This window comes from Lampris incognitus, chromosome 20 (assembly GCF_029633865.1).
Source record: "Lampris incognitus isolate fLamInc1 chromosome 20, fLamInc1.hap2, whole genome shotgun sequence".
Lineage (NCBI taxonomy): Eukaryota > Metazoa > Chordata > Actinopteri > Lampriformes > Lampridae > Lampris > Lampris incognitus.
Genome location: NC_079230.1, coordinates 35,724,071 through 35,736,680, shown reverse-complemented (window position 1 = coordinate 35,736,680; position 12,610 = coordinate 35,724,071). Strand labels below are relative to the sequence as shown.

At 53.9% G+C, this 12,610-nt stretch overlaps 1 protein-coding gene across 2 annotated transcripts in view; it reads right to left on the bottom strand.

Annotated features, from left to right (window-relative positions):
• Window positions 1-12,610, bottom strand: part of mtmr1a (myotubularin related protein 1a) — a 277,755-nt gene that overhangs the window by 226,064 nt on the left and 39,081 nt on the right. For both annotated transcript variants that reach the window (XM_056299990.1, XM_056299991.1), the window contains exon 3: window positions 1,330-1,414. In XM_056299990.1, the coding sequence (XP_056155965.1) occupies window positions 1,330-1,414 (85 nt within the window). The remainder of the gene's footprint in view (window positions 1-1,329; window positions 1,415-12,610) is intronic.

The window sequence follows — 12,610 nt, the reverse complement described above, 5'->3', positions numbered from 1 at the left end:
AACAATGTGGATTCCATCCTGGCTGTGGAATAATGGGCCAACTCTTTACCCTTGCGGAAGTGCTGAGAGGGGCATGGGAGTTTTACCAGCCAGTCTACATGTGTTTTGTGGACTTGGAGAAGGCTGTGTACCCGGGGCACTCTGTGGGGGGTACTGCGGGAGTATGGGGTACCGGGGCAGTTGCTACAAGCCATCCGGTCCTTGTATAACCATAGTGAGAGCTGTGTCCACATTCTCGGCACAAAGTCAAACATGTTTTCGGTGGGTGTCGGACTCCACCAAGGTTGTCCCTTGTCTCCGATTCTGTTTATGATATTAATGGACAGGATCTCAAGGCGCAGCCCAGGTGAGGAGTGTGTACATTTTGGGAACCTCAGAATTGCATCTCTGCTCTTTGCAGATAATGTGGTTTTGTTGGCTTCATCAGAACGCGACCTCCGGCACGCACTGGGGCAGTTTGCAGCTGAGTGTGAAATGGCCGGGATGAGAGACAGCACCTCCACGTCTGAGGCCATGGTTCTCTACCGGAAAATGGTGGATTGCTCGCTCCAGGTTGGGGATGAGTTGTTGCCTCAAGTGAAGGAATTCAAGTATCTCGGGGTCTTGTTCACGAGTGAGGGTAGGATGGAGCGGGAGATTGACAGACAGATTGGTGCAGCATCGGCAGTAATGCGAACGTTGTACCGGACCGTTGTGGCGAAGAAGCAGCTGAGCCGGAAGGCAAAGCTCTCAATTTACCAGTCAGTCTTTGTTCCAACCCTCACCTATGGTCATGAGCTTTGGGTAGTGACCGAACGGATGAGATTGTGGATACAAGTGGCTGAAATGAGTTTCCTCCGTTGGGTGTGTGGGCTCAGCCTTAGAGATAGGGTGAGGAGCTCGGACATCCAGAGGGAGCTTAGAATAGAGCTGCTGCTCCTTCGCATCAAAAGGAGTCAGTTGAGATGGTTCGGGCATCGGATTAAGATGCCTCCTGGGCGCCTTCCTTTGGAGGTTTACCGAGCACGGCCAACTGGGAGGAGACCCCGGGGTAGACCCAGAACTCGCTGGAGGGACTACATGTGCAATCTGGCCAGAGAACACCTTGGGATTCCCCAGGAGGAGCTGCAGGGCGTTGCTGGGAAGAGGAACATCTGGAGTGCCCTACTTAGCTTGCTGCCACTGCGACCCGACCCCGGAAAAGCGGCTGAAGATGAGATGAGATGACGAGACAAGTATGTGTAGCCTTACCATTGTAACAGACAGAATAAAGCAACAAACCATTCATCTGCTATAACTTTCCACTGGACCAACTGACAAAGTAATGACCAGAGAAATTGAGCTACTTACCGACAGCTTTAATGCTCTCCCCAGGCACCAGTGGAATCTCGTCCATTCGGCCCTGCTTTATACAGACTCTTAGTGGTTGGAGGTCCTACAAAAAGCAAAAAAAAAAAAAAAAAAAAACATGTGAGAATGGGATCTATGGAACAACATGGTAGGCCCAGTGGAACAACACTGTGTATAAGCAGTTTAGGACTATGTATGCCAACAGTTACAGCTAGGATTGTTTACTGCGGGTTAAGGGTACTAAATAATGTGGGTCAAATGAAACAGAAGGAAAGGAGTGCAGGAGAGGTAAAGTACGATGCATTGAATTGCCAGTTTATTAGGTACACCATGCACCTTCACACAAGTGGTACATTCCAACACACCTATGACATGTGACTGTGGTGTGGTATAAAGCAAGCAGACCAGTGTTTCTAGAATCAATTAGTCTTCAATTGAGCACTGAAATGTCTCCCCGCCTGCCACCCAATGACTGCTGGGATAGGTTCCAGCATCCCCGTGACCCTGAGTAGGATAAGTGGCTTGGATAATGGAGGATGGATGAGCACTGAAACTGGCAAAACAAGTTACACTGGTGATTTCGAATGTGGCATGATATCTGGCACTAGGCATGCCAGTTCCCCTAGATGGCTGTCGTCTTGGGCACAACACTTTCAAGGGTTTACTGAGAATGATGCAAACGGCAAAAACTCACAAGTGATCGGCAATCCTTTGAGCACAGGGGTGAGCACAAGATGGCTGCAGGTGCATCAGCCACTCCATGTAAAAAGCTGTCATGCGCATGCATCCTCCCATTACATGGCTCCAGGATCGGCCTCTCCACCCACTGAGGACCCAGAGAGACCCAGAGGGAGGACGGCCATACTCCACCCCGAGTGATCAACTGATGACTCACTTCGGAGCAACCGCTGATGATGATAAGTGTGTGTGTGTGTGTGCTTCAGTTTAAGTATATCATCCCAATAGATAAGGTGCTGACAGAATACCTTAACCCATGCTATTAGTAACTACATTCCATTAATACTGTAATTTCAAATTTAATAGTTAATTTTTAGGTAGTTTCCCAATTTGGTGAGATGAATTTCTTGGTATTTATACAATAATTGGAGTTTTATCTGTTAATTCAAATTGTTCAAGGGTGCAGACATGATTTTGCAGCCCGTTCTGTTTGTATTACATGCAATTTATACTAATTTATTAGTAGAGTATTAGTATAAATAGTATTTATACTATTTAAAACTAGTAGTTAAATTCCAGGTTCCTGTTTACTTTATTGGAGTATCAGTGCTGTTAATAACTGTTGCTTTTAACTTTACTGTATTTGCTGAGCTTTTCACTTGCAATTTCTCATAAGTTGGCAGATATTTTGCTGAGCAGCTGAGGTCTTATTCCAAACTCCTACCGCATCCAACCTCCATCATCCAAACTCCTACTACATCCTCCTCCATCATCCAGACTCCTGCTGCATCCATCCTCCATCATCCAAACTCCTGCTGCATCCTCCTCCATCATCCAAACTCCTGCTGCATCCTCCTCCAATCCAAACTCCTGCTGCATCCTCCTCCAATCCAGACTCCTACTGCATCGAACCTCCATCATCCAAACTCCTGCTGTATCCTCCTCCAATCCAAACTCCTGCTGCATCCTCCTCCTCATCCAAACTCCGGCTGCATTCATCCTCCATCATCCAAACTCCTGCTGCATCCTCCTCCATCATCCAAACTCCTGCTACATCCATCCTCCATCATCCAAACTCCTGCTACATCCATCCTCGATCATCCAAACTCCTCCTCCATCATCCAAGCTCCTGCTGCATCCATCTCCATCATCCAAACTCCTGCTGCATCCATCCTCCCTCATCCAAACTCCTGCTGCATCCTCCTCCATCATCCAAACTCCTGCTACATCCATCCTCTATCATCCAAACTCCTCCTCCATCATCCAAGCTCCTGCTGCATCCTCCTCCAATCCAAACTCCTACTGCATCGAACCTCCATCATCCAAACTCCTGCTGCATCCTCCTCCAATCCAAACTCCTGCTACATCCATCGTCTATCATCCAAACTCCTGCTGCATCCTCCTCCATCATCAAAGTTCCTGCTGCATCCATCTCCATCATCCAAACTCCTGCTGCATCCATCCTCCCTCATCCAAACTCCTGCTGCATCCTCCTCCATCATCCAAACTCCTGCTACATCCATCCTCTATCATCCAAACTCCTCCTCCATCATCCAAGCTCCTGCTGCATCCTCCTCCAATCCAAACTCCTACTGCATCGAACCTCCATCATCCAAACTCCTGCTGCATCCTCCTCCAATCCAAACTCCTGCTACATCCATCGTCTATCATCCAAACTCCTGCTGCATCCTCCTCCATCATCAAAGTTCCTGCTGCATCCATCTCCATCATCCAAACTCCTGCTGCATCCATCCTCCCTCATCCAAACTCCTGCTGCATCCTCCTCCATCATCCAAACTCCTGCTACATCCATCCTCTATCATCCAAACTCCTCCTCCATCATCCAAGTTCCTGCTGCATCCTCCTCCAATCCAAACTCCTGCTGCATCCTCCACCAATCCAAACTCCTACTGCATCGAACCTCCATCATCCAAACTCCTGCTGCATCCTCCTCCAATCCAAACTCCTGCTACATCCATCGTCTATCACCCAAACTCCTGCCGCATCCTCCTCCATCATCAAAGTTCCTGCTGCATCCATCTCCATCATCCAAACTCCTGCTGCATCCATCTCCATCATCCAAACTCCTGCTACATCCATCCTCTATCATCCAAACTCCTCCTCCATCATCCAAGCTCCTGCTGCATCCTCTTCCAGTCCAAACTCCTGCTGCATCCTCCTCCAATCCAAACTCCTACTGCATCGAACCTCCATCATCCAAACTCCTGCTGCATCCTCCTCCAATCCAAACTCCTGCTGCATCCTCCTCCTCATCCAAACTCCGGCTGCATCCATCCTCCATCATCCAAACTCCTGCTGCATCCTCCTCCATCATCCAAACTCCTGCTACATCCATCCTCTATCATCCAAACTCATCCTCCATCATCCAAGCTCCAGCTGCATCCATCTCCATCATCCAAACTCCTGCTGCATCCATCCTCTATCATCCACACTCCTGCTGCATCCTCCTCCATCATCCAAACTCCTGCTACATCCATCGTCTATCATCCAAACTCCTTGTTGTGGTTACACCGCCCCGAGCTGCCTCCCCGGCACGTTCAAGCCACTCCCCCAGCTCGGACGTGCCGGAAACATCCGAGCGCTCGGCTCGCGCTCTGAGACGAGCGCTGCACTGCACCAGGTGTTTGCCATCATCCATCAGGCACACCTGTGGCAATCAGGCAGCCTTCTACAAGAAGCCTCCCAGAACGTCTCAGTGGCTTCGACGTACTGAACCCTGCGGTGAAGTTCTGATAAGCCCTCCAGCGTTCCTTGCTTTCTGTTTATTCCCCAGTGTCTTATCTTCGTGTCTCTGTTTCCTCCCAAGACTCTCCCTCCGCGATTTCCACGGCTCCCCGCGTCTCCGTCGTCCCCAGCGACCTTCACGTTTCTCCCCGGACCTCTCCTGCGATCTCCCCCCTTGTCCCTCTACCTGGACCCCTCCTTTCGGACTCGACTTCTCGGACCTGGACTTTCTCGGACAACCCCTCTTGGATCACGGACTGGACTTTCTCGCCAGGTGCACGCACATTTCTTCAACACCTCCTGGTCATTTACATACCGCACCACACATTGGCTAAAAACACTCACACATAGTTATACACGCAAACCACGGGACACCACACATAGTTTATTCACACATCCCACTAACAGAACGCCTTTTTTCACCATACATTTCCCTCCCACAATAAAACCCCCCTTTGTAGACTTAGAAGTCATCTCGTGTCTGTCTGTCTTGGGTTTCGCCACACGGGTCAGGTTCTGGTGCGCGAGCATAACAGAACGTCGAAGCCATTATGGACCCAGGCAAACCCAAGGAGCGGACGGTCCCTGTGACGCCCCTGAGCCCCGTCCCCCTAGAGGCAGTAGTAGGAAGTCACAGTTGCCAACTTGCCTCTCTCTGCTCAGAGCTTACTACTGCCTTCACCCGTGTCACCGGAGAGATCAGCGATCTTCAGTCCGGCTCCCAGGCCGCGACGAGCACGTTAGATGCCCTCACCGCGCAGATCGCTGCACTCTCCACAGCGGTCTCCAGGATGAGCGACCACCCTGCCCTGGCCTCGGTCTCTGCCCCCAGCTCGGCCTCCGGTTTCCCCGTTCCTGGTCCCGACGTTCCCCCTCCGAGTCAACCCCCACTGGACCCCCGGTGCGAGCCTAACCTCCCCTGCCCCAAGGCCTTCGGTGGGGATTTCGAGCTGTGCAGGGGTTTTCTTGGTCAGTGTGAGCTCCTGTTCAAACACCAGCCAGCTAGGGATAGGACAGGAGAGACCAAGGTAGCCCTTGTCATGTCCCTCCTCACCGGCAAAGCCCTCAGCTGGGCCATAGCGGCGGTAGGCCATACCGAGCAGCTCGCCTCGGACTATGGTGCCTTCCGCCGCGAGTTCAATCTGGTGTTCGACCACCCAGCTGACGGGCAGGACGCTGCCGGCCGCCTCCATTCCATCCAACAGGGAGCCAGGTCGGTGGCAGAGTATTCCCTGGAGGTAAGGATACTCGCGGCAGACAGTGGGTGGGATGACACTGCGCTCAAGAGCGCGTACAGGAGGGGGCTGAGCGAGCCCATCAAAGATCTTATCGTTCGGGACCGCCCTGCCTCCTTCAACGAGCTCGTCACCCTCGCCCTCCAGATGGACGAACGGCTGCGGGAGCGGCGTCAGGAACGCGCCCCGCGCGCTGGCCCCTCCCATAGACCAACCCCCGTCCGTCCTACCGGTGCCTTCCCTGGGTCAGCGTCCCGTGGGCTCTCTCCATCCTCACACTCCCCCTCGCAACCCTGGGTGGCTTCTGGATCCAGGCCGGAGGAGGAGCCCATGCAGTTGGGTCGGTCACGGCTCCCGCTGGAAGTTAGGGAGCAGAGGATGCATGGCCACCTCTGCCTCTACAGCGGGAGGTCGGGCCACTATAGCAAGGCCTGCCCGACTCGCCCAAAAAGACCCGGCTCACTAGTGAGGGGTGTCCTAGTGAGTCTGACGACCCTTCCTCAGCCCCAGCCCAAGAAGGAGCACAACCACCTTTTTCCGGTCACTCTCACCTGGGGTAACCGCTCACTGTCTGTTGGTGCACTCCTGGATTCGGGGGCGAACGAGTGTTTGATGGACACCTCGCTGGCCCGGCAGGCCGGCATTCCACTCATCCCCCTAGACACACCCCTCACAGCCCAAGCCCTAGATGGACGTTCACTTGGTAAAATCACACACAGCACTGCTTCCCTCACTCTTTCGGGTAATCACGTGGAAGCTATCCGTTTCTTGGTTTTGCGCGCCCCTGGTGTTAGGAAGACCGTGGTTGGAACGGCACGATCCCTACATCTCTTGGTCTACTGGGCGGATTTTGGGTTGGAGCGTTGCGTGTCATGCCAACTGCCTTCGCTCCGCCCACTCCCCGTCCAGCGGCCTCAGACCCGTGCCTCCTCCCACGGATCTCACTGGTGTTCCTTCCATTTATCACGATTTAGCCCCTGTATTTAGTAAAGAGAGTGCACTTTCCCTCCCCCCCTCACCGTCCCTATGATTGTGCCATAGATCTCTTTCCCGGGGCCGCCCTTCCCACCGGTCGGTTGTATAACCTCTCCGTCCCAGAGAAGGAGGCTATGCGCAATTATATCTCAGAGTCCCTGGCCTCAGGAATCATAAGGCCCTCGTCTTCCCCGGTGGCGGCGGGCTTCTTTTTTGTGGCAAAGGAGGGCAGCCTGAGGCCTTGCATAGATTATCGAATGATAAATAATATCACGGTGAAAAAAAAATACCCACTCCCCCTTATGAGTTCCACGTTCGAGCCACTCACTCACGCCACGGTGTTCACGAAGCTGGACCTGCGCAGCGCGTACCACCTGGTGCGCATCCGGGAAGGGGATGAATGGAAGACGGCCTTCAACACCCACCTAGGGCATTTCGAGTACCTCGTTATGCCCTTCGGCCTCACCAACGCCCCGGCCGTCTTCCAGGCATTGGTCAACGACGTGCTCCGGGACATGCTGAATACGTTCGCGGTGGTGTACCTGGATGACATACTCGTGTTCTCCAGGACTGAGGAGGAACACCACCAGCATGTCCGCCTGGTCCTCCAACGGCTGCTGGAGAACAGGCTCTTCGTGAAAGCCGAGAAGTGCGTGTTCCACTCCGCCTCCGTGGAGTTCCTTGGCCACATCGTGGAGAAGGGGCTCGTCCGCACTGACCCCAGGAAGACCCGAGCGGTGGAGGAGTGGGCACGGCCCACCAACAGGACGCAACTCCAGCGCTTCCTGGGGTTTGCAAACTTCTACCGGCGCTTCATCAGGGGGTTCAGCCGTGTGGCCGCCCCCCTCACTGCACTCACCTCCAACCTCCGCCCCTTCTCCTGGACCTCGGAGGCGGAAGCCGCCTTCTTGGCCCTGAAGAGGCTGTTCACAACGGCTCCGGTGCTCGCCCACCCGGACCCGTGCAGACAGTTCATCGTGGAGGTGGACGCATCGGACACGGGCATCGGAGCCGTCCTCTCCCAGCGGTCGGAGGAGGACCAGAAGATCCACCCGTGCGCCTTCTTCTCCCGGCGTTTCAGTCCTGCGGAGAAGAATTATGACATCGGCAACAGGGAGTTGCTGGCCGTCCACGCCGCCCTAGAGGAGCGGAGACACTGGCTGGAGGGAGCAGGGCAGCCGTTCATCGTATGGTCCGATCACAAAAACCTGACCTACGTACGGACGGCTAAGAGGCTCAACCCCAGGCAGGCGCGCTGGGCTCTCTTCTTCAGCCGGTTCGACTTCACCCTCACCTACCGCCCGGGCACCAAGAATGTCAGGGCAGACGCCCTCTCCCGTCTGTTTCCCGAGGGGTCCCCTGACGCCCCAGACACCATCCTTCCCCTGGCCCGGGTGGTGGGCGCCGTCACCTGGGCCATCGAATCAGTGGTGAGAAGGGCCCAGCGCGCCCATCCCGACCCAGGCAATGGACCCCGGAACCGGCTATTTGTGCCTCCCTCTGTCCGGCCCCAGGTGCTGGAGTGGGGCCACTCCAGCCATCTTGCCTGCCACCCCGGTGTCTACCGAACGGCGGCCTTCATCCGCAGGGGTTTCTGGTGGCCCACCATGGAGGCAGACACCAGAGAGTTCGTGGCAGCCTGCACCACCTGCGCCCGCAGCAAGGCTCTCCATCGCCCTCCAGCAGGTCTCCTGCGCCCCCCTCCTGTCCCCGGCCGACCTTGGTCCGACATTGCCTTGGACTTTGTAACTGGCCTCCCCGTGTCCCAAGGCAATGACACCATCCTGACCATTGTCGACCGGTTTTCCAAGGCCGTCCATTTTGTTGCCCTCACCAAACTCCCCTCTGCAGCCGAGACGGCGGACCTTCTCGTCTCCCACGTCGTCCGACCTCATGGGATTCCCCTGGACATTGTCTCTGACCGTGGTCCCCAGTTCACTTCGAAGGTATGGCAGGCCTTCTGTAAGGGGATTGGGGCCACGGTCAGCCTCTCCTCCGGGTATCACCCCCAGACCAATGGGCAGGCAGAGCGGGCCAATGAAGCCCTGGAGGCGGCTTTGCGTTGCGTTACCACCAGCAACCCCGCCTCCTGGAGCAAGTACCTGCCCTGGGTGGAGTACTCGCTCAACTCCATGGAGAGTTCGGCTACCGGTTTGTCCCCCTTCGAGTGTTCCCTGGGCTATCAACCCCCTCTGTTCCCCCATCAGGAGTTGGAGGTAGCGGTCCCGTCCACGAGGGCCCATCTCCGCCGATGCCGGCGCGTTTGGAAGACCGCCCGGGCCGCTATGTTGCGAGCTACAGAGCGGGCCCGGCGCAGCGCCAACCGGCGGAGAGTGCCGGCCCCAGCTTATCGACCTGGCCAGAGGGTATGGCTCCTGGCCCGGGACCTGCCCCTCCCTACCCTCAACCGGAAGCTGGCTCCGCGCTACGTCGGTCCCTACACCATCGACCGCATCGTCAACCCTTCGGCGGTGCGTCTCCATCTCCCTACCTCACTCAAGATCCATCCCGTCTTCCATGTCTCGCGCCTCAAACCGGTAGCCACCAGCCCCCTGTCTCCCCCTGTCCAAGCTCCTCCACCCCCCAGGGTCCTCGACGGTGGTGACACGGTCTGGGATGTCGACCAGCTGCTCGCCGCCGGGGGCGTGGGTACCAATACCTGGTGGACTGGGTTGGCTATGGGCCCGAGGACCGCAACTGGGTTCCCCGGTCCTACCTGGCCGACCCCGCACTCCTGGAGGAGTTCTATCGGGCCCACCCCAACGCCATCGGACGGTCGCCCGGTGTCTCCCGTAGGAGGGGGGGTCCTGTTGTGGTTACACCGCCCCGAGCTGCCTCCCCGGCACGTTCAAGCCACTCCCCCAGCTCGGACGTGCCGGAAACATCCGAGCGCTCGGCTCGCGCTCTGAGACGAGCGCTGCACTGCACCAGGTGTTTGCCATCATCCATCAGGCACACCTGTGGCAATCAGGCAGCCTTCTACAAGAAGCCTCCCAGAACGTCTCTCAGTGCTTCGACGTACTGAACCCTGCGGTGAAGTTCTGATAAGCCCTCCAGCGTTCCTTGCTTTCTGTTTATTCCCCAGTGTCTTATCTTGGTGTTTCTGTTTCCTCCCAAGACTCTCCCTCCGCGATTTCCACGTCTCCCTCGTCCCCAGCGACCTTCACGTTTCTCCCCGGACCTCTCCTGCGATCTCCCCCCTTGTCCCTCTACCTGGACCCCTCCTTTCGGACTCGACTTCCCGGATCTCGGACCTGGACTTTCTCGGACAACCCCTCTTGGATCACGGACTGGACTTTCTCGCCAGGTGCACGCACATTTCTTCAACACCTCCTGGTCATTTACATACCGCACCACACATTAGCTAAAAACACTCACACATTGTTATACACGCAAACCACGGGACACCACACATAGTTTATTCACACATCCCACTAACAGAACGCCTTTTTTCACCATACATTTCCCTCCCACAATAAAACCCCCCTTTGTAGACTTAGAAGTCATCTCGTGTCTGTCTGTCTTGGGTTTCGCCACACGGGTCAGGTTCTGGTGCGCGAGCATAACACTCCTGCTGCATCCTCCATCATCAAAGTTCCTGCTGCATCCATCTCCATCATCCAAACTCCTACTACCTCCATCATCCACACTCCTGCTGCAGCCATCCTCCATCATCCACACTGCACTTCCTGTTCTCAGGATCACGGCATGCTGGAGCCTATCCTTGCAGTCATTGGGCGGCAGGCGGGGAGACACCCTGGACAAGCCGCCAGGCCATCACAGGGCCAACACACACACACACCTAGGGACAATTTAGTATGGCCGAGTCACCTGACCTAACATGTCTTTGGGCTGTGGGAGGAAACCGGAGCCCCCGGGTGGAAATTTATGCAGGTGATTATAATAAAGATAACTGATCCTGTTGACACTTTTATTGATCGTGCTCCACCAGCAGATAGTGGATTGAAATCCTGCTGCCGCCTAATTACAGGCTTTAAATTCAGTGGGTACTCTTCTGCGCACTCCTATGCCACCTATCCAAACCTGCGGGTCTTCTGTATATTCGCGTTTTTGGACGTGATTGTGCTTTTTCGGGGTGCCGTCGTGGTAAGCTGGCATGATGTGTATGTATGTATGATGCGATGTGATGTGACTCATGCTGCAGATATGTTCAAATTGTAATGGCCAATCTGTTTGCATGTAAAATACAGGAAATTAATAGGTTAAATTCATTACATTATTAATGTTATTTAACGCTGTTTATAAGTCACTTTTGCTTTTCTTTCTATAATTGCTATCTAATTATACCCAATAACTACTAGTGATTAGCCTCCAATTTACATTGCAACATACAGGTATTTGGACCCAATTAATTACTTTTTAATCAATAACTTCTTTCGGCTGCTTCCATTAGGGGTCATCCATTTCTACCTTTGCCTGCCCTACTCTGTCATGCCAGCCAGCTGCAGCTCCTCCCTCACCACATCCATAAAACTCCTCTTCCCTGGCAGCTCCATATTCAGCATCCTTCTCCCAGTATACCCAGCATCTCTCCTCCACACATGTCCAAACCATCTCAATATTGCCTCTCTTGCTTTGTCTACAAACTGTCCAACCTGAGCGGTCCCTCTAATACAGGGGTTCCCAAACTTCCATGCCAAGGGCCCCTTAATAGCCGTAGCCTCTGGCTGGAGCCCCCCTATTGTGACATGGCTTAAAAAAATTAAATTACACTGGCAAATATAAAAAAATCAAACATACAGCTTCTTAATATTTCCTTATTTTTATTAACGCAATATTAATTTAATTTACGTTTCAAATAATTTCTCAGTTGTATTATATTCAATATCCTTTGTTTTCTCAACCAAACATTCATTGTCATTTGTGCTTTACAATATTCATCAACAGTTCTTTCTCTCAGTATTTTTTTTCTTATTCATTTAATTTCCCTAAATTACTATTCAATATTTCTTTTTCATTGTAAACATTGCTCTCGTCCAGCTGAAGTGCAAAATACTGGCCGACTCTCACCTGTTCCAAAAGCTGAACGGACCCGTCCTGAGCCATGTCACCTATCCGCTCACTCACGGATTGTCAGACAGTGGTACAGTGTTGATTTTGCTGGCGGCATCCTCACCAAGCAATTCTCTGACAGTATCTTTGGTAGCTGGTAGAACTAAATCTTCTCCAGTTGTGTCGTTCAAGTTTAGACGGCTTCAAACACTAATTCGAGTATACTTTATGTACGCTTGGTCGTATCTTTGCGTTTTAGTTGGACAGGAGTTCCGTGTTCATGCATTTGTTGCAGCTGAGCTGCTGTCTCCAGGCTGCTCATTGCTGTCTCCAGTCTGCCCGTTGCTGTCTCCAGGCTGCCCGTTGCTGCCTTCAGTCTGCCGGTTGCTGTCTCCAGGCTGCTCGTTGCTGTCTCCAATCTGCTTGTTGCTGTCTCCAGTCTTCTCCAGTCTGCCCGTTGCTGTATCCAGGCTGCTGGTTGCTGTCTCCAGGCTGTTGGTTGCTGTCTCCAGGCTGCTCGTTGCTGTCTCCAGTCTGCCCGTTGCTGTCTCCAGGCTGCTGGTTGCTGTCTCCAGGCTGTTGGTTGCTGTCTCCAGGCTGTTGGTTGCTGCCTTCAGTCTGCCGGTTGCTGTCTC